Below are 27,132 nucleotides of genomic sequence, written 5' to 3'. Positions count from 1 at the left end.
CACCGCGGTGATAATATTTCCACCGAGTCATATATCCTCGCAGGAATCTGGGACCAGATAATAAAACATTCACACGAAGAAATGTGATATAAAAAAAGCTAAAAGAAACTTGACCTTTGTTCAGAACCGGACCAAGGTCACCATACCGGTCAAGGTAAAACAAAACATTTCGGTTAAATACACTTTTTGTAACCATCACACGTCAGCGTGTACAGATTTATACGTTGTAAAGGAGCATATATATATTCAGACATTGTCAGCACCTTTCCTTCTGAAATCCTCTTGATCGACAACATTCCTTGCCTGTGGTGGTGTCGGTAATGATATATAAAGACCCAACATAAATCGGCGGGATTCAGTGGTAAGTTTGTCATGGCTACAGGTACATGACTACATAGTGAACGAACACAGGAAAACACCGTTATTCAGGATGATACCGTTTGCAGTGAAATCGTGCGAAAAATCATCATCAAAACAAAGAAAATATTTACGGATAAACGAATCCTGAATCTCCCCTGTATGTATATATTTAGACATGGGTACTGCAACCATCAGCAGAGTCGGGATTAATGGCGCCTGGACTCTTCACTCGCCTGGACTCACTCACTCACTCACTCACTCACTCACTCACTCACTCACTCACACACTCACTCACTCACTCACTCACTCACTCACTCACTCACTCAACCACTCAACCACTCAACCACTCACCCACCCACTAACTCACCCACCCACTCAGTCACTCACTCACTCATTCACTCACCCACTCACTCACTCACTCACTTGTGTTTTCAGTGACTGCCTTGTCGGGCCCACTCAGCCACTACCAGGCCACAGTGTTATATATCACCCACTCTCACCACACATGTACGAGGGGTCGACGTTGATGGAGTCCTCACCCTTGAACACGTGTCCACATCATTTCCACTTGGAAACACAATCTATCAGTTGACATAACATATCCTCAGGATAATAACGTACTCGTAAGACTTAAAGTCTTACTTACGTATTCACGTCTCCATCCGTAACGTGTGTGCACAATACGTATTTGTATATGAATTAAGATTCTGGTCAGTGGACACAGCAACAGACTGCACTACAGGACCCTATCTATCACTACCGCTATGCATACAATATGACGTCAGTCGAACCATAAACACCTACCAACTCCTATGACATTGTATTGTTAGATGTATCATCAACGAATTCGCCTCTGGCGGTCTTAATGTCAGCCGAAGGAAGACTTCTTGTTACATAGACAAGACGTCGTTGTACGCACTTAATCAATCATAAGTAAGAGAGACATGTCACTCACGATGATAAAATATCTCTCAGCTGACGTTTGGCTATAAAAGGGATATCAATGCACAGGTTGTCTTCATTTTAAGTTTGGAATTTGAAGACCATGCGGGATAGTTGGACAATATGCGTGCTTGTGCTTGTGCTTGTGGTGTTCTGTGACATATCAGATTCTCAGTTTGTGAGGCCTTCGAGTAAAAGCATATTCTACAATGCAGACAGAATTCGGACAAGTGAGTACAGCTTTCAGTTGTATTTGACAGTTGTAGGTGAGGTGAAATGGGGTTTAACGACGCGTCCAAGATTATTGCACTCTTATAGCGACGTACATGTACGTGTGTGTGTGTGGCTGCTTGTACTAGTCCGGACTAATGCCAATTTATAGTGCTAGCCCACTGAGATACCATGCCGCAGTTTAACATGAATATCCCACTCAGACACAGTATACTGACTCCGAGCCAACCAGTCCTTGTTTTAGCCCCTTAATGCCGAGCGCCAGACAGGGTAACAACAAGTACATCTTTTAACGTCTTTTGGTATGATGCGGCCGGGGATCGAATCCCGGACCTTCCGCTCTCCTGGCGGACGCTCTACCACTAGACCACGGAGGCGGTCTGACAGTTGTATGCTAGCAGGAGTATTGTTTTGGCTTAAAGCATATAACACAGTATCAGTATGTGATCGATTTTATAATAATATATTGGGGCATGTGCGACCCAGGCGTCTTAGGCGCTGCAATTCGCTGTGCAGAGTTGCGTCCCTTGGGTCCACCAGAAACCTCTGATTGTGGGTTCGAATCCCTGTTCGCCCCGATTATGTTTCTAGGTTGTCAGCACCATACCCGTGCTCGTGGGTTTCACCGAAGTGGTAAACGTCTGAGACCTGCATCACTTCGGGCTTTCCTCCCACATTAAGCTGACACACCGTGATATAACTGGAATACTGTTAAAAGCAGCGTTATACCAACTCACTCACTACAATTATGAATGAAAGCGACGAAAATCATTTCCCTAATCAACACACATTTAACTGTTTGCAAGTTTAAGCATGACTGCTTGTCGGTGGGCGGTGGGGTAGCCTAGTGGTTAAAGCGTTTGCACGTCGTCCAGTGGTGTTTCCACGTCGTGAAGCTGATGTACTGGGACTGTGATATACCCGATCCAACACCCCCCCCCCTATCAACTCCTGCATTACTGTGATGATAGAGTTCATTCCCTAAAGTTGGTTGGTTGGTTTGTTGTTTAACGCCGCTTGTTACGGCAAGCATGTTACGGCAAGCATGGGTTGCTGAAGACCTATTCTACCCGGATCTTCACGGGTCCAGTTACACATAGAAAGGGACAACCTCACTGGTGAAACGACTAAATAAAAGCGGCATAACCCTTGTCTTAATCATAGTCCATATCTAGGGATACTGGAATCATGGGCATACAATTTCAGCTTCATAAATCCAGAGGCTTCAGGGGAGATGTTAAACACACATTAACACCAGCATTGTTTGATAGACATTACTAAGTAAGATGGCGGATGAGTGAGTGAGTTTGGTTTTACGCCGCTTTTAGCAATAGTCCAGCAATATCACGGCGTGGAACACCAGAAATGGGCTTCACACATTGTACCCATGTCGGGATTCGAACCCGGGTCTTCGACGTGACGAGCGAACGCTTGAACCACTAGGCTACCCGACCGCCCCAGATGGCGGATGACAAAGTAGACACAATTTATGGATAACACTTTCTTAATGTACTGTAAAGACGACGTTTCGGGATTGATCCTCATACCATTGTCAAGCAATGTCATGTATGCAATTGTTGTAACTGTTTATCCTCCTATATATATTCTGTACCATAAACATTATTAAGCCTTGCTTGAATATTGCTGTTTGTGAATTGTAACAAAGACCTTATTCACATTAGCTAAATTTACATACCTAGCACCAGAAATGTAATAATTATATTCGTATTAAGAACAAGTAGCTGAACAAAAACATACTGTACATTTTAATATATTATAAGAACTAATGTGCATTTTTTTTAATGATATCATGAGTTGGGGCTCTGTGACTGTAAGTCCTATTTCACTGTATCTGTATAAGGGCCAAGTGGCCTCTTTAGGGAATGAGACCCGTGAAGATCGGGGTAGAATAGGTCTTCAGCAACCCATACTTGCCGTAAAGGGCGACTATGCTTGTCGTAAAAGGCGACTAACGGGATCGGGTGGTCAGGCCCGCTGACTTGGTTGATGCATGTCATCGATCCCAAAGGCGTGGGTCGATGCTCATGATATCAATCACAGGGTTGTCTGGTCCAGACTCGATTATTTACAGACCGCCGTCATATAGCTGGAATATTGCTGGGTGCGTTAAACAACAATCAAACAAAACAAAATGTGTAACGGATAGTGTCATTCTGTAGGATCAGCGACATCATCCACGTGACGTCATGTTGGTCCTAATGTTACCATTGACGTATATCCAATACCTTTATCTTCAGGCACCCACGTGACGTCATGTTGGTCCTAATATTACCATTGACGTATATCTAATACCTTTATATTCAGGCATCCACGTGATGTCATGTTGGTCCTAATGTTACCATTGATGTATATCTAATACCTTTATATTCAGGCATCCACGTGACGTCATGTTGGTCCTAATATTACCATTGATGTATATCCAATACCTTTATCTTCAGGCATCCACGTGATGTCATGTTGGTCCTAATGTTACCATTGATGTATATCTAATACCTTTATCTTCAGACATCCATATGATGTCATGTTGGTCCTAATGTTACCATTGATGTATATCTAATACCTTTATCTTCAGGCATCCACGTGATGTCATGTTGGTCCTAATGTTACCATTGGTGTATATCTAATGCCTTTATCTTCAGGCATCCACGTGACGTCGTGTTGGTCCTAATGTTACCACTGATGAATATCCAATGCCTTTATCTTCAGGCATCCACGTGATGTCATGTTGGTCCTAATGTTACCATTGATGTATATCTAATACCTTTATCTTCAGGTATCCATGTGATGTCATGTTGGTGCTAATGTTACCATTGATGTATATCTAATACCTTTATCTTCAGGCAGCCATGTGACGTCATGTTGGTGCTAATGTTACCATTGATGTATACCTAAATCCTTTATCTTCAGGCATCCACGTGATGTCATGTTGGTCCTAATGTTTCCATTGATGTATATCCCATACCTTTATCTTCAGGCATCCAGGTGATGTCATGTTGGTCCTAATGTTACCATTGATGTATATCTAATACCTTTACCTTCAGGCATCCATGTGACATCATGTTGGTCCTAATGTTACCATTGATGTATATCTAACACCCTTATCGCCATGCATCCACGTGATGTCATGTTGGTGCTAATGTTACCATTGATGTATATCCAATACCTTTACCTTCAGGCATCCACGTGACGTCATGTTGGTCCTAATGTTACCATTGATGTATATCTCATACCTTTATCTTCAGGCATCCACGTGATGTCATGTTGGTCCTAATGTTACCATTGACGTATATCTAATGCCTATATCTCCAGGCAACACACGTGACTATGTGAACCTGCACATGCTGGAGGTCGCCGAAGTGACCGAGGCCAGTCATGGCCAGAACCTGCGGGCAAGCGTGGACAGTGAGAGGTTGAGCATGAAGGCTATGACCGCGAGGTAAGTGTGTGACTTCTGTTCCTGAGCCAGCCAGGTCGACTGTTGGCGCCAAATGGAATCTGTTTTGGTGGAGGGTGGTTATTCTCTGGCGTTGACGCCAAATGGAATCTGTTTTGGTGGAGGGTGGTTATTCTCTGGCGTTGACGTCCAATGGAATATGTTTTGGTGGACAAATGAGGCTGGTTATTCTCTGCCGTTGACGCCAGATGGAATCTGTTTTTTTGGAGGCTGGTTATTCTCTGGCGTTGACGCCCAATGTAATCTGTTTTGGTGGACAATTGAGGCTGGTTATTCTCTGGCGTTGACGCCCAATGGAATCTGTTTTGGTGGACAAATGAGGCTGGTTATTTTCTAGCGTTGACGTCCAATGGAATCTGTTTTGGTGGACAATTGAGGCTGGTTACTCTCTGGCGTTGACGCTCAATGGAATCTTTTTGGGTGGAGGGTGGTTATTCTCTGGCGTTGACGCCCAATGGAATCTGTTTTGGTGGACAAATGAGGCTGGTTATTCTCTGGCGTTGACGCCAAATGGAATATGTTTTGGTGGACAAATGAGGTTCGTTATTCTCTCGCGTTGACGCCCAATGGAATGTGTTTTGGTGGAGGCTGGTTACTCTCTGGCGTTGACGTCCAATGGAATGTGTTTTGGCGGACAATTGAGGCTGGTTATTCTCTGGCTTTGACGACCAATGGAATCTGTTTTGGTGGACAATTGAGGCTGGTTATTCTCTGGCCTTGACGCCAAATGTAATCTGTTTTGGTGGACAATTGAGGCTGGTTTTCTCTGGCGTTGACGCCAAATGGAATCTGTTTTGGTTGACAATTGAGGCTGGTTATTCTCTGGCGTTGACGCCCAATGGAATGTGTTTTGGTGGACAATTGAGGTTGGTTATTCTCTGGCGTTGACGCCCAATGGAATCTGTTTTGGTGGAGGCTGGTTATTCTCTGGCGTTGACGCCCAATGGAATATGTTTTGGTGGAGGCTGGTTATTCTCTGGCGTTGACGCCCAATGGAATATGTTTTGGTGGACAATTGAGGCTGGTTATTCTCTGGCGTTGACGTCCAATGGAATATGTTTTGGTGGACAATTGAGGCTGGTTATTCTCTGGCGTTGACGCCCAATGGAATGTGTTTTGGTGGACAATTGAGGCTGGTTACTCTCTGGCGATGACGCCCAATGGAATGTGTTTTGGTGGACAATTGAGGCTGGTTATTCTCTGGCGTTGACGCCCAATAGAATCTGTTTTGGTGGAGGCTGGTTATTCTCTGGCGTTGACGTCCAATGGAATCTGTTTTGGTGGACAAATGAGGTTGGTTATTCTCTGCCGTTGACGTCCAATGGAATCTGTTTTGGTTGACAATTGAGGCTGGTTATTCTCTGGCGTTGACGCCCAATGGAATGTGTTTTGGTGGACAATTGAGGCTGGTTATTCTCTCGCGTTGACGCTCAATGGAATCTGTTTTGGTGGAGGCTGGTTATTCTCTGGCGTTGACATCCAATGGAATCTGTTTTGGTTGACAAAAGAGGCTGGTTATTCTCTGGCGTTGACATCCAATGGAATCTGTTTTGGTTGACAAATGAGGCTGGTTATTCTCTGGCGTTGACGTTGTATATTTACGGTTTTACCATCTGTTTCAGGAAATGCTCGTCCAGAGATATATACCGCACCTTAGACGCGGAATGCAACAACCTCCTTCACCCGAGTTGGGGAACACCGATGAGGAAGCTGCTCCGAGTTCTCACTCCTCAGTACGACGACGGTAATATGTGTTTGATTCACCGAGGGGAGTTCCAAATCGAAAGCGAAGGTTAACCCTGAAATCTGTACGTACAGAATTAAATTGCGAAATCAGTAAATGAACACACAGGATCAATGAATAATTAACAGATTTTTTTAAACACTTACTTTTAGGTCTACAATTACAAAATGATTGATCAAATTAGTGATAGCAGCAGTAAGTTACAGGCCTTGTCATAAATGTCCAGAATGTGACTCTGTCAATTGTTTTGGAAGAGGCAGATGCTCCGTTTTTTTAATCCAGAATAGTGTTTGAAACTGTCAGGAAGTCGGCACTTTCATATGGGTCTCCTGTCCGATCTGGGCAAGTAGTTAAGTCAGGTCTTCAAACGCCTCGAACCGGGCTTTCCTCCGGCATTAAGCTGACACGCCGAGAAATATATGGAATAAATCAGATGCCAATGACCTCCTGACGAATTTCTCTTTATTGTAGGTCGTGGCAGACCTCGCCATTACCGGGGTATGGCATCAGCCCTCCCTAGTACCCGCGAAGTGAGCGGCAACTGCCACCCGTCAGACAGCAGCACGACCAGGGAACTGGAGTTCAGCAACATGGCCATGCAGTGGGGACAGTTCCTAGACCATGACATCACCGGTACCCCAGAGGCCAACAGTGAGTACCCCGAGGATAAGGAGCTAGTACAATCAAGGCCATCAGTCACTGTCACTCGGATGAGTAGCTTGTTGAATCAAGACCAATAGTGAACACCCCTACGATTAGTCGCTGGTACAATAAAGGTCACTTGTGAACACCCCTACGGTTAGTCGCTTGTACAATCAAGGTCAATAGTGAACACCCCTACGAAGACCAATAATGCGTACCCCTCGGATTAATAGCCAGTACAATAAAGACCAACAGTGGGTACCCCTCGGATAAGTAGCTGGTACAATCAAGACCAAAAGTGAGTACCCCTCGGATAAGTAGCTGGTACAATCAAGACCAAAAGTGAGTACCCCTCGGATAAGTAGCTGGTACAATCAAGACCAATAGTGAGTACCCCTCGGATAAGTAGCCAGTACAATCAAGACCAACAGTGAGTACCCCTCGGATAAGTAGCTGGTACAATCAAGACTAATAGTGAGTACCCCTCGGATTAGTAGCCAGTACAATCAAGACCAACAGTGAGTACCCCTCGGATAAGTAGCTGGTACAATCAAGACTAATAGTGAGTACCCCTCGGATTAGTAGCTGGTACAATCAAGACCCATAGTGAGTACCCTTCGGATTAGTAGCCAGTACAATCAAGACCAACAATAAGTACCCCTAGGACTAGAAGCTAGTACAATCAAGACCAATAGTGAGTACCCCTAGGACTAGAAGCTAGTATAATCAAGACCTATAGTGAGTACCCCTAGGACTAGAAGCTAGTATAATCAAGACCAATAGTGAGTACCCCTAGGACTAGAAGCTAGTAAAATCAAGGCAAATAGCTTTGAGCATGACGCTGTTTTATTTCTTTATGTATTTACTTTTTTATTTACTCGAGTTTCGAAAAATAACCTACTTGGTATGATGTCCATTAGTTCATCCAAATATCTGCAGCGAAGGCAGAATAGCCAATTTGGCACAAGTAATGAAATAGTTTTGTCCGCTGTTTTCTTGTATAAAAAGCTTGGTAATTACATGAACGTGGGCATAAAGGTTAATCTCGCTTCGGATAACTGGTATAAACATTCGGACAAACCTGTTTCAGAAACGAAAGATTGCTGCACTGACCATTCGTCCAATGGTACACACCCGGACTACTACACTGGGTAAGTAGTCAAAGTGAACACCAGACGTGCATTCTGCGGCATTTCAAGAAGCAGGTTCCTGAAACATCGTATGCGATATCCACTAGTGTAATGTTTATATACTGAGCCAAAAATGAAATGCAAATATAATACGGTTATAGCGAACACGCTTATAACGAACTGACGGATATAACGAACTTTCTTCTTTGGCCCCGACTATTTGCTGTAGTTATGCTGTATATATGCTTATAACGAACTACGGTTATAACGAACTAAAATTAGTAGTCCCTTTGAGTTCGTTATAACCGTACTTTACTGTACAGATAACTACGGTAATAAAGAACTCAAAGGGACCACTAATTTTAGTTCGTTTTAATCGTAGTTCTTTATAGGCATGTATACAGATAAAAAATATCAGTTCGTCATATCCGTCAGTTCATTATAAGCGTGTTCGTTATTAACGTAGTTTACTGTGCCATTATTCCTGTAATAAAGTTTATGTTTAACCGCTCGTACGTTACGTAGGACATCATTCAGACTGAACGTCCAAAAGCACAGAATTCATTCAGGTGTTCAGTTTTGAGAATATTCACACCAGTTGCTAAGTCAGTAGCTCGTGTTGACCAGTAGCTCAGGGGTAGAATAGGTCTTCACCAACCCATGCTTGCCGTAAGAGGCGACTAACAGGATCGTGTGGTCAGGCTCGCTGACTTGGTTGATGCATGTCATCGTATCCAAATTGCATGGATCGATGCTCATGTTGTCAATCACTGGATTGTCTGGTCCAGACTCGATTATTTACAGACCGCCGTCATACAGCTTGAATATTGCTGAATGCGGCGTTAAACAGCAAACAAACAGTAGCTCGTGTGACCACCATCTGACTAAACAACTGATCCCCCGTTCATTGGGTGAACCAGGTGTTGGATGTAGGCCATGGGGGCATGAAGATGTGCGACTGGCCTTGGTCGGGACGCACTTGGTTGAGGTGCTTTGGTGACCTTAAATATGTTGGAGTGTTAATGCGAACCTGATGTTTTGGTGTCGTATGCGTGCTGTGACACAAGTTATATGGTGGCCTGTGTCATCTTGCTGAAAGCACTGTGTTATATCGAGCATATTATGGCACAATGTTGGGTCAATGTACTGGCATGATATGACGTCATGACCTACGTAAACCAGAATTCTCGACACAAATGGGGCCAACAGGCTGGTTTAGACACAATTCACCCAACACAATTATATATGCTTGTCTCAGCATATCCTCTTTCCTAACTTTGTTTAGCTTCTTGGGAAATGCAGTAACAACTCTCCTTGAATCAAGATCCAATTTAATCTCGAATAATATTCGCAGTTTCTTATATCATAAAATACAAAATTTGTTGAGTACCAGAAATGTAGAAAAAGGAAGAGTGAGTGAGTGAGTTTGGTTTTACGCCGCTTTTAGCAATATTCCAGCAATATCACGGCGGGGGACACCAGAAATTGGCTTCACACATTGTACCCATGTCACGATTCGAACCGGGTCTTCGGCGTGACGAGTGAACGCTTTAACCACAAGGCTACCCGACCGCCCGCGAAAAAGGAAGAACATTGCAAAATTCACATATATGACACATAAATATCAGAAGTATGACTGTACATACGTGTGCTTGTTTATGTATATGTTCACACATAAATGTTCATTCAAATTGTCAAGCAAAATATTCAAATCTCGCCAAATATTTGTACAGTATAAATACAAATTGACTATCATGTTAAGAAACCTTTTCTCCTGTACCAACGTGGGTGGTTCTTTTTGAAAGAAAAAAATGATTTAAAAGAAAAATGATTAATGATTGATTGGCTCCTAACGTTCTGAGCAGCTATCGCAGCCACAGCCAGGAACCTGTTTCCAGATGGTACCGGTTTTTGTCTAGGTGTGGTCAGGCAAGGACCTCCACTAGCTCCACTACCATGACCATTCTACCAACAAGCTGAAAGGAGGATTGAAATGCCGATGGCTATTCATATCCAAATGACTGAACAATTTAAAGTGTCAATGGTTAATCTCTATTTCAGGGGCGAGTGCTATCCAATCAACATTATGCCAAACGATCGATATTTTCGAAATCCCTGTATGGAATTCCGAAGGTCAATGCCCGCTGAACAGTATGGTAAGTTGTTATCAAGGATGATGCTTTTGTCATAGGTCCTGAATACATGGAGATAGACACACGAGTCTTGAATTAAACTGAAACTGATCATTCTACATTTCTTGGACAAATATACACCCTTTGATATATTACTAAACAGGTATGCATATAAACTCAAAGAAATAAGATGGATTGACTATCAGCACAATATTCTGACATATGCTAATAATTTCCAATATGTTCAAATGTCATGTCTTAAATTTCCTTTGGAATAGTTATATTTTTATCTGACAGTATGAAAACACATTATCTACCGGACAATATGATTTTTTATACATAATTGTACATTTTATGGGAATTGCGAGAAACAGCAATATACGATGGCTTTATTAATCGTGGTTTGGCAAGTATATGAGAATTATATTTCAAATATCGTAAGGGCGCAGGTGATAACTAGTCGTCTAATGTGCCGAGGTAAGGTGTGCAGAGTTGCGTCCCTTAGGCGTACCAGAAACCTATGATCGTGGGTAGGCATCCAGGTTCGCCCCGATAATTTCTAGGTTCTATCAGCACCATACCTGTGTTCTTGGGTTTAACGAAAGTTAGCAAACGTAAACCAGCATCATTTGGGGCTTTCCCCTACAAGCTGACACTACGTTATATACCTAAACCTAAGCGAAGAAAACAAACTCATTCTCGGGGCGGTCGGGTAGCCTAGTGGTTAAAGCGTTCGCTCGTCACGCTGAAGATCCGGGTTCGATTTCCGACATGGGTACAATGTGTGAAGTCCATTTCTGGTGTCCCCGCCGTGGTTATTGCCGGAATATTGCTAAAAGCGGCGTAAAACCATACTCACTGACTCGTTCTCAACACATATTATATTTTTCGTTCCATCGGCCCGCCGCCCCTACTGAAAAGCAGCTGGAAAAGAAAAAAATTAAACACAAAAATATTTATTTTTATCATGTCTCCCGCAAGTAATACAGTGCCTCTTACACAATAAAAATGCGGTAATTCCATGAATTCCATGTCTACATCACTATCAGTGGTTCAAGAAGCAAGCTGCAATTTGAACTCCACGTGAGAATGACTTTCATACATATAAATATATAAATGTATGACATAGCTATTTATTTTTATTTCGTCCGACTTTGTGTGGAAAAGTTTGAATAAATCCGTGAAACATAAAAATAAAAAAAGTGTTGGCTTACAGAGCGACGAGAACAGATGAACATCATCACGGCTTACATCGATGCCTCCCAAATATACGGCTCCAGCACGCAAGAAATGACGGAGTCAAGAAGTTTTCATGGAGGTAATTATTAACAGAGCTATGCTGTAATTTCATTATCATCGCATCTAAGAATAATTTGTTCAAATATCGCACCGTCTCAATTCGACTAACAGTTGCTACATAATCTTTATTTGTTGTGCGTAGAAATCGGGTTCGTATTTCCATGGGTGCTTTGCTGTTTTAGGTTTACTGAAGTCTGGGGAACACGACATGTTGTTGAGAAATACCACTATCAAAAGGCCGTGCTTGAAGAGTGACTCGAACTCGTGTTTCTTCTCTGGTATGTAAATGATTTGTTTGTTTGTTTGTTGTTTAACCCCGCACTCGATTCCCAAAATATGTACAATGTGTGAAGGCCCAGTTGTGGTGTCCCCCGCCGTGATATTGCCGGAATATTGCAAAAAGCGGCGTAAAACCATACTCACTCACACACTTTAATGTGTGATCTGACTGATTGTGTGTCATTTCCCGACGGCATGGGTCATTAATACCCGTGAAGGCAACTACTGGTTACCTGGCCCGAATTCAACTAATAGGTATCTGTGATACAGCTGGACCATAGCTGAACTATAGCTGGACTATAGCTGAACTATGGATTGCTGCGACACAATCTCATTTAAGTCAGATCTTATAAAACAAGTCTGGAAGTTAATTTAAGGTATCGAAAAACTATCGGACCTACTCCAGTCAAAGTTGGTATGAGATTATTAAACAGCCATACATAACTGGATATTACATTTAAAGACAATCGGTGCATGAATAAAAAATCTGTCTATTTAGCTATCACTATATTTCATAAAAAAAACAGACATGTTCGTCACGGGTGGAACGAGCATTCATTGTAACAGCCATCTGCATAATGCTACCCCTACGTCAGAGGACCATATGACACAGTTGAACCAATCAACTCAACTCGAAAGGTTGCACGGGAATCACGCACGCACGACTACGGTGCTAGCGTTGGGCGTCTCAAGCATTTATTTCATGATATTTATCCAATTAGTTTTCACCGCCGTTATACAAAGACCTAAGAACATCCCATTACAAGTTATCGCGAGCTTTGACCGACCAATGAAATGACTAACAAGAAGTCAACATTAACCAATCAGAAAGCCGCTTTCTCGAAGTATAGGGCACTGGTTTCAAACTGACAAGTTCCGTTCTAGACTACGTTGGACATATATCTTAACAAAGTTCAAAAATTTGAAAATTGAAGAAAAAAACATTCTGGAATGTCAAATAGATGGCAGAGATTGTATGGCAGCCCTACCTACGGGTTATGGAAAGTCACCTTCGTTCAATGTTTATCCCACTGAAGCTAGAGGTAAACGATGATTTCAACGGAATTAGTCGTAAAGCCGGTGTTAACCTTTTCGAGGTTGCATTATAAGAAAACAAATTCTGATTGTCACTTTCCTGAACTGGTAAGCGAAGATCTGATAAGTCGGATGAAACACGTCCTGACGTGACCCGTAATGGGATGTCAAGACTCTTTGTTTAGCTGTAGCGGGAATTAAGATCCGATTATAATCAGATTGACTGCGGCGTAAAAGTGCATTCACTCACTCACGTTTCGTTTTTCAGGTGACGTGAGAGTGAATGAATTCCCTTCACTGACGAGTCTACACACGGTGCTCCACCGAGAACACAACCGCATTGCGAGAAACCTTGCAGTGATTAACCCACACTGGGACGACGAAAGTCTCTTCCAAGAAACACGAAAGATTATTGCCGCTGCCATGCAAGTGATTTCGTACGAAGAATACTTGCCCATCGTCCTAGGACGGCGAGGAATGAGGAGATATGATCTGGACACACCATACAGATATAATCCACACGTAAATCCAGAAATCATCAACAGCTTTGCGACTGCAGCGTATCGCTTCGGACACTCCATGATTGACAGAACCCTTAAAACTCTCCGCAATCCAAAACATAAAATAGATCAGATGTATTTTAGGCCTAGTTTCAACCTAGACCAGAACGGCAAGGGAATGGACAGCCTCATCGAGGGCATAATCCAAAGCCCCTGTCAGAAATCCGACCGATTTTTCACCCTGGGAGTGACGGATCACCTGTTTCAGGACTTCCCAACCACAGGAATTAGTTTTGACTTGGCGGCCAGAAATATTCAGAGAGGACGCGATCACGGTCTTCCCCCGTATGTGGCATTCCATAATTTTGCAAGCCAATATTACCCAGAACTCTCTCGAGGCCCATTCGTCCGAAATCAAGATCCAAACAGTGCTATGTTTGCCAACATGGGGGAAGCGTCTCATCCAAATTCGGACTACTTGACTCATCTTGGCAGCTCGATCAATCGTCACCGTGCTTTCTCGCCTCCTCAAAGAGCCCAAACTTACAGACCGGTGTTCACACCCCCGACACGGCAGCCCTTTGGGTTCAGATACCGCAGTGTCCGAGGCAAGAGAGCTGTCGGTGCCGGACCACCGCGTGCAGCCCTGTCGTATCAGTGTTTGAGAACTTACAAGTAAGTTTCCTAATACTCTAAACATTATGTTGCTTGTAGTGAGTGAGTGAGTTGGGTTTAACGCCGCTTTTAACAGTATTCCAGTTATATCGCGGCGTGTCAGCTTAATGTGGGAGGAAAGCCCGAAGTGATGCAGGTCGAAGACGTTTACCACTTCGGTGAAACCCACGAGCACGGGTATGGTGCTGACAAACCTAGAAACATAATCGGGGCGAACAGGGATTCGAACCTACAATCATAGGTTTCTGGCTTGCCCAAGGGACGCAATTCAGCGAATCGCGGCGCCTTAGACGACCGGGCAACCCGTGCCCCCTGTGTTGCTTGTAACCTGTAATGATTTCTATGACTATGTGCATGATGCTTGATTGTTTTGTTTGTTTGTTGTTTAAAGCCTCACTCATCAATATCCCAGCTATATAACCGCTGTCTGTAACTAATCGAGTCTGGACCAGACAAGCCAGTGTTTAATATCATGAGCTTCGATCCACGCAACTGGTTGGTTGGTTGGTTTGTTGTTTACCGCCGCAATCAGCAGTATTCCAGCTATATGACGGCGGTCTGTAAATAATCGAGTCTGGACCAGACAAGCCAGTGTTTAATATCATGAGCATCGATCCACGCACTTGAGATACGATGACATGCATCAAACAAGTCAGCGAGCCTGACCACCTGATCCCGTTAGTCGCCTCTTACGACAAGCATAGTTGCCTCTTACGGCAAGCATGGGTTGGTGAAGACCTATTCTACCCCTGATCTTCACGGGTCGCATGTTGCTTGTAACCTATACGGATTAATGTTACTGTATGTGGTTGAAGGTGTTGGACAATCATCATCATCATCATCATCATCATCATCATCAACGTTAAAGCAATAGTGCCAAGGAAAACCGCTGTACATCTAAGAGTTATAAACACATTTGATGCAAAACATATGAATACCTTTGTAGCTCAAGGCCTTAGTTTCAGACTCCGATGCTTCAGCATAGACTAAGTTAGCTATGATGGCTTTGTGAAACAAGGCTCTGACCCTTTCAACAAGACACACCAGCATGCTCTAACGTGTTATATTTGTTTGCAGGAACCGTTACGAGGACGTGGACCTCTTTGTTGGCGGTATGAGTGAGGACCCGGTAGATGGTGGTGTGGTCGGACCGACGTTCGGAGCAATCATAGGGCGCCAGTTTAAGAACCTCCGACACTCTGACAGATTCTGGTATGAGACGTCGGATACAAGGATAGGATTCACCTCAGGTTGGTCTCACAATGCACCCACAGAGTATGTTGATGATGCTTGTACTATCTAGGCGTGTGGAGGGAGATTCCAAAGTCTACAGATGATGCCCTGGTACATCGTACATACCTCGGCCACATCATACTGCGATTCTCCTGCTTCCAATCGTCCGATGACGTGGTTTCCGTGTACTTCCGTCAGCTGTGGCATGACTTGTACCAAATGCTCGCGTATGTTTCCAGGTGAATAACTGACCGGCCCTTGCATATGTTATCACCAGTATATGAAAGTGATGTTTACACATGCTTATAATATAGAAGGAATCGTAAGATGGACTCTGCTTTTATCAAAGCATTCATATAATTATCGGGGGCGGTCGGGTAGCCTGGTGGTTAAAGCGTGCGCTCGTCTCGCCGAAGACCCGGGTTAGATTCCCGACATGGGTACAATGTGTGAAGCCCATTTCTGGTGTCCCCCGCCGTGATATTGCTGGAATATTGCTAAAAGTGGCACACAACTATACTCACTCACTCTTATAATTATGGAAATGAGAATGAACAAGGTTGTTTGTGTAGTGAGAATGGTGTTCAATATTATAATTCTTTATTTCAGCGCAAATTAACGAGTTGAAGAAGATAGCCCTCTCAAGGATTCTCTGTGATAACACTCATATCCCGCACATCCAGAGGAATGTTTTCAAGGTCCCAAGCCAAGGGTGAGAAGATGATTGGGATGGCGATGTCCATATGTTTCTGCGTGAATGCATTCGTCACCACTCGCCCCTTTCCGTAACCGCTATTCGGCTTGTCCCGGAATAACACGAGTTGGTCACGAATGGCGTGAATGGTCAAGTAAAGTTTCGTCGCGGTTATTATGTCGGCACCATTTTCAGAAGAGTTAACGTACCATTAGGAGCGTGTTGGTGATATGTGATTTGGTTTTGAAAATATAATAACCCAATTAGTGACCCCAACGACCCTCCTAAAACATCCTCCTATTTATTGAATTGCCCGTGCAACTGCGCACACTGAAGGTAACATTCCCCCCTTAGGAATCAAACTCGGACCATTCTGGTTGCCACGCTTTAAATATTATCGCTCTGTTACTAGGACCATCATGCACTTGAAGCTTATTTTGTTTGAAAGATGAATATTTTATGCCTGTTACATCAGTCAGTTGAAAAATACCAACGAGTAAAACCGTTGGCGTAAAGAACGATGCCCCGAATAAAGCCCCATGGGGTCTGTGAGTTAGATTTGGTCAACCAGCAACCTATGCTGGTCTAAAAAAAAGTAACTTAATGGATTTGGCGGTGGTCAGGCTCGGTGGCGCAGTTGTTGGCGTGTTATCGCACCCGAGCGGTGAGGGTCGATGCTGAAATTATCAATCACTGGATTGACTAGTTCAGACTCGATCATGTACTGCCCGCCGTCATAAAGTTGAAACAGCAACAAACCAACAAACCAAGGCGCTCTTTGTGTTCATTTAATGTGATGGTGACCGAGACGAGCTGACTGATATAACTGATTATGAATCGGACATAAAATGTTTGTCTTCAGACCTAAAATAGTGTCCATTGCATGTTGGACATTGTGAGGCCAGTTATGGAGGGGTTATAACTCTTCTGAAAATGGTGCCAAAATGATCATGACAGGGGAGATATTCCGACAAGCATATTTTGTCTTATCAGTACTTAATAGTGAGTCATTAACAAACGCTCATGATATAGTTGGAATCGTACAAAGCCGATATTTCCTGAGTTTAGAAAGGGATTTGTGGCTTCTATAAGGATAATATGACTTTATTTTGACACACTTTTGTATGTTTGGTACATGTTCCGTAGTTGTGAAACATTTGGGCGTGTTGGAGGGGACATTTGTTTTTAATTCTCGGTTACAGTGACGCGATTCAGTGCCAAATTTATGTATTTCCACTGTTAAAAGACAGGAAGTCATGCAACAGATTCGTTTATCATATTGAAAGTGCATATACCCTGATAATAGATAGTGTTATCGATGCGAAAAAACAATCCGATAAATTTAGTTTCACAATCCGATAAGACTGCAAATGAGGTCATCTTGCCGGAACTACTTTTGATAAGCTCCATTCATGCTTTATATTTATACTTTTACCTAATGTTTGCAATAACATCAGATCGTAGTTTTTCTGTGTAGTTGGTTCTTTACACTCGCAAAATCAATCAAAACTTACTTCAGTGAGTGAAATTATTATTTTATGAATGAGTGAGTGTGAGTGAGTTGGGTTTAACGCCGCTTTTAACAGTGTTCCAGTTATATCACGGAGTGTCAGTTTAATGTGGGAGGAAAGACCGAAGTGATGCAGGTCTCAGACGTTTATCACTTCGGTGAAACCAACGAGCACGGGTATGGTGATATTTACCCTCGGGGGTGTCCTCACTCGATACGTTTACTTCCTGGTGTATGTTATTGTTAATACCCAGACAAATTCGACTTTTAATCTCTGTACGGGTGGCCCAGTCGTCTGAGGCGCCGCGATTCGCTGTACAGAGTTGCCTCCCTTGGGCACGCCAGAAATCTATGATTGTATAGGTTCGAATCCCGGTTCGCCCCGATTATGTTTCTAGGTTTGTCAGCACCATACCCGTGCTCGTGGGTTTCTTAGACCTGCATCACTTCGGGCTTTCCTCCGACATTAAGCTGACACACCGTGATATAACTGGAATACTGTTAAAAGCGGCGCTAAACCCAACTCACTCACTCTGTGTCTGAAAGGATCACGCGAAGTACTAGAATAGTGTTGATTGCGGTGTGGAACATTTATGCACTCAAAAATAACATTCCTGAATACAATTCAGCGATTTGCTGACGATCAGCAACAAACGTTGATTCTCGGGTTAAAAGCCGGTAGGGCAGGACATTGCTTACCACTTTCGCGAACACCTGGTGTTATCACTGATTTTCGGTGATCGATTCATACAATTTTCATCACAGTTTTGCCTGGTACACCCCATGGAATCTATTTCGACGGATAATCGAAATTGATTATTCTCTTGCGTTGACGTTTTGCTTAACCCTGTGGGTAAAATCCAGGGCCCCGTTCCACAAAGCGATCTTAGCGCTAAGACTGTCGTAAGTCTATGTTAAAGTATGGAGTTACGATCGTCTTACCGCTACGATTGCTTTGTGGAACGGGACCCAGGCTTTAATTAAATCCGACAGTTAAGTCCGTTAATCTACAAAGGACTAAAATGTCCATTTAAAGTATTTCGGCGTTGGATGGTAAGTATTATATTCCCAGGACATGTTGATATTTAATACTTGTACTGTAACATTTACTGATAAATCTATCTTGTTGAAATTCCAGAAACCCCGTGCTGGACTGTCGATCGGCTGCCATCCCCGTCATGAATCTGAATTTGTGGAAGGAGAATGTCTTCGTTGTGGGAAAGTGAACATTATATATGCATGTTGTTTGTGTGTTGATCATGTACTTTTGATACAAACGTCTAGTGTTGGAAAATAAAGTATAATGAGAAACATTATCCTGTTTATTGTACGTTAAAACAGATAGAAACATTGTACTGCAACCCGAAATTTAGAAAAAAAAGCATACTGGTATAACATCGATCTCAACATCAGGATAATGCACCAAAAGATATTGAGAATTTATTGATAAGGTCACATTATGATCATGAATATTGTCTTAAAAAATGTAACTAATTCTTTTACATATAATCGCGTCGCGCTCTTATGACAATTATCGACTGACACGTTCTATACTACAAGGGGGCACGGGTGGCCAGGTCGTCTAAGGCGCCGCTATTCGCTGTGCAGAGTTGCGTCCCTTGGGCACGCCAGAAACCTATGATTGTGGGTTCAAATCCCGGTTCGCCCCGATTATGTTTCTAGGTTTGTCAGCACCATACCCGTGCTCGTGGGTTTCACCGAAGTGGTAAACGTCTTCGACCTGCATCACTTCCGGCTTTCCTCCAACATTTAGCTGACACGCCGTGATATAACTGGAATACTGTTAAAAGCGGCGTTAAACCCAACTCACTCACTCACTCACTCAGTACTGCAATGATGTGTTATGCTGACATGTGATGCTAATTTGTGAAACCTAAACTGGATGAATTGTTGTGTAGTGGATTTGCCATTTAACGTTAACTTCAACAACGTGACAAGTTCAAACGCAATAACATATCGAAAGTGAAACTATGCTGCAATTTGAATAGTTGAAAAATGTCATGCCAGATTTATCTCTATCCAAAATTGACAAAGCAACGTGATTTTCTGCATGTCGAAATAGATACCGCATTGATTAAATATTAAGTTTGAAAAATATTTATCAGAACTCACGCTGTTCATGCGGGTTCAGTTATCACGTGAGTTAATGACATCACCCATTGGTTAAAAAATATCCTATTCAGGCGTGATGTTATAGTATTCCAGAATCTCACAACTGTGTGAGTTCACGAGGAGAGAGTGCAATAGAAAATGTCTGATACCGTTTATATTGCACCATTTCAAGAAATATTATACATTTTCGGATTGACAAGTGTCACCGTCAGTTTTAAGGCATTTAATACTCATTCTACCAATGGCATGTATTTGAAAAATACTCGATTCTGATTGGTCAGTCAGAGGTATGAGCCTCAGCTGAACAGCCGATTGGACAGCCGCATCACTGCGGAACTTTCTTTAATGGGAAACTACTTTTTATTCAGTCAGTGTCGGATGACATTTTAGTAATGCTATTTACCATGACTAGAATACCAAAATGAAGATTTGAAGTTATAACATTCAAAGTATGTGTATCAATATATTGTTGGCCGAAAACACAATCAACATAAAAAAGAAAGCGTATTTCAAGTTTTCGAACAGAAAGCTTGATATTTTCTATAGCCGACTGTGACATCCTATCCTTTGCGTCATACCGAAGACCGTGACATCATATTAGTGACGTCACGCAGACCTAACCCTTGCAAAGCTTGGTACATTTTTTTGAGGTGTGACGCTTCATTCTGGCTAACGAAGGAGTTGTGGTACACAATATCTGTGCCGGTCATATTTACGAGTCAATTGAAACGATGTCAGCAAACAACACATGCCTTGTTTAAAGGCTAGTATCGGTGTGGTAAATAGATAAATAGAGGCAGTATAAGACTAGTAACTGCCCGGAATGAGATGGACTGATACACACGGACATGTCTTAGTTACATTGTACCCATGTCACAGTTACATGATCAACAGTGTACGTCAATATCTGGTGTAGCCACCCGTACACGGATCACCCTAAGGAATGAGTTGTAATTGTGGACGTTCATCAGCTGATAATTGCCCCTCCCCCCACCCCCCACCCCCCACCCCCACCCCCCATCACCACCACCTACCCGCCTTCTGGATTTTTTTTTATAGAAAACAGTTTTATTTGAATCAAGTTGGGGACAAGCGATACTTGTACAAATATTTGCCCCTCCTGTCAAAAAAAAGTAACTGCGGCCTTGTAGTGACAATGCCTCACGTGAGCATATTTGCCATGAAGCGCGAAAGGTTTTCTGGAAAATTCCATTATACTGTGTGGTAAACCTGTCTGTCCCATCTCTTGTACCTGTCTGCAAAGTGGGGTGTCTGCAAAGTGGGGTGTCTGCAAAGTGAGGTGTCTGCAAAGTTGGGTGTCTGCAAAGTGAGGTGTCTGCAAAGTGGGGTGTCTGCAAAGTGAGGTGTCTGCAAAGTGGGGTGTCTGCAAAGTGAGGTGTCTGCAAAGTGGGGTGTCTGCAAAGTGGGGTGTCTGCAAAGTTGGGTGTCTGCAAAGTGAGGTATCTGCAAAGTGGAGTGTCTGCAAAGTGGGGTGTCTGCAAAGTGAGGTGTCTGCAAAGTGAGGTGTCTGCAAAGTGGGGTGTCTGCAAAGTGGGGTGTCTGCAAAGTTGGGTGTCTGCAAAGTGAGGTGTCAGCAAAGTGGGGTGTCTGCAAAGTGAGGGGTCTGCAAAGTGGGGTGTCTGCAAAGTGAGGTGTCTGCAAAGTGGGGTGTCTGCAAAGAGAGGTGTCTGCAAAGTGGGGTGTCTGCAAAGCTGGTTCGATCTGGCGAGACCTTGTTAATTTCAAGTTTAATGGGATTGAAGCGTAAATACAGACGTAAAAAGAACATCAAAGACAACGGAGAATGCCCCAGGTTGACGGCAATATATATAAAGTGATCGCTTGGGGAGGATTTGTTGGTTATTAAGTCGCACTTACACGCCCCATGGCTTCGTGATTACGATCTTCCTGGAAGGGTTGGAGCTGTTATAAACCTAGGGGCGACGTCCTAACAATGACTCAGGGTACATAACCATCATTACCCAGATCAGCATACGGTGATCCTAAAAATATGTACACCTCAGCGCACTTTAAGTGTTTTTATGAGTTAAAGAAAGCAATATTCCAGACACTTTTTGTAATAATCCAGTCGGCACCTGACATGCCAATGACTGAAACACGAGTAAATTACGGATATGAAATGCGGGCCCTCAATCAGAGACTGACCTTCACATCCAAAATAGTTAGCAAATTATATATAATATATAACATAATATTGTGACCACTTCTGACAGCCTGCGTGGTAGAGCGTTCGCCCGGACAGCGGAAGGTTCGGGCTTCGATTCCCGGCCGCGTCATACCAAAAGACGTTAAAAGATGGTACTTGTCGTTACCCTGTCTGGCGCTCGGCATGAAGGCTAAAACAAGGACTGGTCGGCTCGGAGTCAGTATACTGTATCTGAGTGGGGTATTCATGCTAAACTGCGGCATGGTATCTCAGTGTGCTAGCACTATAAATCGGCATCACTCCGGACTAGTGCCAGCAGCCACACACACACGTGCATGCACGTCGCCATATAAGTGCAATAATCTTGAACGCGACGTTAAACAAAATTTCACCCCACCTTGTAACCACTTCTGACTGATCAATCGATATCAACCTAAATATTTGTTATTGGGGGATTTTGTTTGACTATGATGGATTGGTATATTAACCTTGGTGATCGTTTACTTTTTTACAACAAAGCTTTTTTGAAAATTGATGGACTTTGGTCTTAAATTATAATTTTAGACGTATCTTAGATTAACTTGTAAAGTCCGATAATTTATTGTCATATTGTTTCAAAAGCATCATTTTGTTAGTTTAAAAAAATGGTTTTGTGTTGTTTAGAATCAAACTCTCTCATTTGCAAATTGAAATGTAACGGCACCATTACAATAGATCGGTCTCGATTATCCGTCGAAGTAGATTCATTATGCGTAAAAGGGAAAATAGTGATGATAATTACACGACTGGATCATTGAAATTAAGTGATGAGAGCAGGTGTTCACGAACAGGGTAAATATGTCCCGTAACACACCCTGACCATTCGTCACCACTCGCCCCTTTCCGTAACCTGCAGGAGACTCGTCCCTCTATCGATGAATGTTCTGTGCGAAAATACGACAAACCAATCAGAATGCGCGTATGATTTCAATTTCTTTGTCAAAGAATCCCACGGAACAATATTTCTATTTTACATATGTCTTGCATTTAAAAATATACCCAAGACACAGTTAAATGTGTTCAATCATACTGTATAATTCCGCATGTCCAGATGTGCTTTTAAATTGCAGTCGTGGCCCAGTCGTCTAAGGCGCCCCAATTCGCTGTGCGGAGTTGTGTCCCTTGGTCACGCCAGAAACCTATGATTGTGGGTTCGAATCCCTGTTCGCCCTGATTATGCTTCTAGGTTTGTCAGCACCATACCCCTGCTCGTGGGTTTCACCGAAGTGGTAAGCGTCTGAGATATTCATCACTTTGGGCTTTCCTCCCATATTAAGCTGACATAGAACTTGAATGGGTGACTCAAATTTGGCTCAGAGTGAAGCGTGCAGCTGTCTTCTACTCAGCTGCTTTAATCACAGGTATGTTATTGTGATTTGATACCTCATTCAGTGAGAGATTCATTTGTAAATTATTCCTTCAGCAATAACTTATCTGTTTACAACCTTCCTTGCTAATTCTTATTCAGACGTTTCATCAAACGTCATTTTAACTGAGAAACAATCATACCCTGTTCCATGTGTTCCAAGTAATTCCATTGAACCGAGGAGACGATAGCATGTATATCCAAGTCCCAAGTCAGACACTGTGCTTTGGCAATTGTCAACGACTGGGTACCCCAACACAGGTATGTCTCTCGTCCAGTTCGAGAGTGATGATCACTAGATGTATCACTGTTATTTCCTGGCAAAATGTGGATGCTGGTAAAGGACATACCTCCGTCCTCATGCAGGGCTGAGCATTATGAGACATCCCAATGTCAGTTAAATATTAATATGTAAAGCATTTCCTGGTTCAGCCAAGGACATCTGTGACGTTTTATCACGTGATCTCAATTTATATCATTTTCCGCCTTGCAAAACTACATTATGACATGGTTTACATTTCGAACAGGCTGCTAAAGGCCAAACGCTGTTTCTAAGACAATGTACAGACAGACATTTTTTAATGACTTGCCATCTAAATAAGAGGTATCCTGACAAACAGGCAAATGTGTTGATATTTATACAGTTTTGTTTTGTATATTTTGTTACGTCGCTGTCAGCTACATTTCAGATAGATTACGATGGCCTGTAAATAATGCAATCTGGGCAATGAAAACTAGTGATTGATATTATAAACCACCTCGCGCTGTAGGGTTACGATGACACGCAAGCAGCCTCGCTCTCGCTCTGGAAATACAAAATTTCTGACAATCGTTTTGTAAAGCCAGTATGACACACATGATCGTACATTAATCTCTCTAGGCTTCACTGCCAATGCTTTGCAGGTCATTGTGACGTCATTGGTTATCTTCATGTCACCATCAAACATTACTAATCTCGCTGCCACTGAAGCTGATTAGCTGCACGTTATCCCCAAAGACACTGGTTATTACTGTTAACAAACTGAAAAAAGTTTGAAGAATAATTTGAAGGATAAATAGAATGTCCACCTCGTATCTCGGAGTTTTAAACTTTTATCGACTCTTGTTCATATATCTGATATCAAAAGACCCCCAGGTGAGATTATCTAAATTATAAACATATTCCTCCAAAAAGGAACGTATGACCTGATTTCCGGAGTGTGCCGTAACGCGCATTTACCCCACAAAGGCAGGGGACATGAGTGAGTGAGTTGGGTTTAACGCCGCTTTTAACAGTATTCCAGTTATATCACGGAGTGTCAGCTTAATGTGGGAGGAAAGCCCAAAGTGACGCAGGTCTCAGACGTTTACCACTTCGGTGAAACCCACGAGCACGGGTATGGTGCTGACAGACCTAGAAACATAATCGGGGTGAACCGAGATTCGAACCCACAATCATAGGTTTCTGGCGTGCCCAAGGGACGCAACTCTGCACAGCAAATCGCGGTGCCTTAGACGACTGGGCCACCCGTGCCCCCGCAGGGGACATTAAGACATCACGGCAGTCAGAAAGTTCAAGGTCATGAGAGCTCAACGTTTCGTGTGTCCACCATTAGCGTCACCATTGGGCGACGTTTCGGTGTAGATTCTAACACCGTTATCAAGCAAATGATGATATTTGCTTGATAAGGGTGTTAGAATCTACACCGAAACGTCGCCCAATTGTAATAAAGAAGTTGCTCATCCATAACAATTTTGTGTTAGTTACCATTCCAACTTCTAAATGCCACTCAAAGAAGTGAGGCAGACTAGTTTCGATCACACCGTTCTGGAAATACAACCAAAAGGAACACAGAGTGATGTCAATTTCATCTATTTTTTTATAACTGACGTAGTTTGTTCTTTAGGCTTGTCTTGGCGTGGTCCCGTTTGCTACACGTCGGAGAATAGCAGCCCACTCGACGTCTCGCGCATGTGCAAACTGTTACAGTTCTACTGTTCAGGAAGACACTGCACACACTGCTATGAAGGTGACCTATTCTGGCGATGTAGAGAGCAAAGTACCTCTGCCACAGGCCAGCGCCATGTCACATCTTCCACAGTCTATTCAAGACACTGCATATATGTTTCATCTGTAGTTTCATTTTTGACAAGTCTACACATCTAGATAAACATATGTCATAAAATGGTTAAAATTAATTGAGAAAATATCCTAAAACGTGAAACACTATTTCCATTTGCGTAGTTATCCTATGTTTACATTGGTTGTACGGCTCCATGTGCTGTCATCGAAGCCCTACGGAGAGTTAGCGAAAGGGTCAATTTTGATGTATCAAGATATATTGTTATACGCCTCACTTTTGCTATTGTAGTAGCATATCTATATAATTATGAAAATTAACCTGTTTCAGTGGTGTTAAGCTACACTGGCGATTTAGAGAGCCCTTGAGGACCTGTACACGTGACCCGCTACTACACTGGTCAAGCAGTGACGTGTTGTAAGATGAAATTAACATAGCTCGGAATGGGAACACCGTGTGGCTGTAGGATTTTATCACAGACGCTACCTTCTACCAATACGCAGCATTACCTAACACACTGATGAAACACTAGAGACAACAAGAAGCTCCATAAAAAACCCATCAGCCAAAGATATGTGATGTGTGATGCCATCCTGCCTACAACGTGCTCCTGGTGTGCACCAACTCAGCCTTTTGAAGACTACTGTTGTTGTTAGTATTTATTTTTACCAGAAGAACAGTTATATTTTACTGCACAAGACTAAATAACAAAAGCGGACAATACACCCTTCGAACAGCTGAGGGTACAATTGGCATGCTCACGATCACACCAATTGCATTCTTTATCAAACAGAATATCGCGTTGATGGATTTAATCATGCGTATGAAGCACTGCACCCACAAAGTTGAATGTGTACATTCGGATGCATGGAGGTGACACGTAACCTTCACAGCAGCCACCTCCACCGCCACTCCCTTCAGACAGTGGAACTGCCCGGGGAACATCGAGACCTAACAGCCTGACACAGCGTAATACCGTTCAATTCAACACTGATGTAATCGGATGATTGTCATGGCTGATGAGGTTCTCCCGAGGTCCAACACAAGGAATGGGTGAGTGTGTATGTGTCACCTGGTCGAAAAATCAGTCTGTTACGGTCTAACCGCACCGCTCCGTTTTAACTGTCCGGTTCCGTCAACATTCGGCACAGTCCGGCGGTCAGTTTCAGTTATTCTTGGCATTTGATTGGGTGATTGTGAATTTTGACCTTTACATGACTACTTTCGCTGCATCCATTCGTTCTTATTGAGATCCGGTTTGTCTCAAACTACTACTCGAAGTAGAAGTAAGGATCCGATATGTACTCAAATGTGACACAGAATATAAGTGTGTGTTCAAAGTTTCTTACGGGAACATAGTGATCGAGATAACGTTGCCCTGCTCTCATATTGATAGAATGTTGATGAGGTAGAAACACACAGTCTCCCCAATTGGTCGAGCTTTATCTTGATTAAAATCACCACTAACTCACATGACAAACTTAAG

At 42.9% G+C, this 27,132-nt stretch overlaps 1 protein-coding gene across 1 annotated transcript; it reads left to right on the top strand.

The window, feature by feature from the left end:
* The first annotated feature begins 1,405 nt into the window (after nt 1-1,405).
* Nucleotides 1,406-19,107, top strand: LOC139452151 (salivary peroxidase/catechol oxidase-like). The gene is made up of 12 exons (XM_071233494.1): nt 1,406-1,532; nt 4,864-4,990; nt 6,631-6,752; nt 7,224-7,403; nt 8,485-8,545; nt 10,586-10,680; nt 11,873-11,974; nt 12,138-12,233; nt 13,538-14,444; nt 15,522-15,694; nt 16,287-16,389; nt 19,020-19,107. Exons 1-12 carry the CDS (start codon nt 1,406-1,408, stop codon nt 19,105-19,107), a joined length of 2,181 nt encoding a protein of 726 aa, XP_071089595.1.
* Nucleotides 19,108-27,132: the final 8,025 nt, after the last annotated feature.

Source organism: Haliotis cracherodii, unplaced genomic scaffold (genome assembly GCF_022045235.1).
Source record: "Haliotis cracherodii isolate W230 unplaced genomic scaffold, xgHalCrac1.p SCAF_9, whole genome shotgun sequence".
Classification (NCBI taxonomy): domain Eukaryota; kingdom Metazoa; phylum Mollusca; class Gastropoda; order Lepetellida; family Haliotidae; genus Haliotis; species Haliotis cracherodii.
This window is presented reverse-complemented; position numbering and strand designations above follow the sequence as displayed.

What these genes read in the sequence shown, in the direction of transcription:
- LOC139452151 (XM_071233494.1), top strand. Translation starts at nt 1,406, where the DNA reads ATGCGGGATAGTTGGACAATATGCGTGCTTGTGCTTGTGCTTGTGGTG. An exon ending in CACTCCTCAGTACGACGACG is followed by an intron (nt 6,753 to 7,223) that starts GTAATATGTGTT and finishes TCTTTATTGTAG; the next exon opens with GTCGTGGCAGACCTCGCCAT. An exon ending in GAACTCGTGTTTCTTCTCTG is followed by an intron (nt 12,234 to 13,537) that starts GTATGTAAATGA and finishes TTCGTTTTTCAG; the next exon opens with GTGACGTGAGAGTGAATGAA.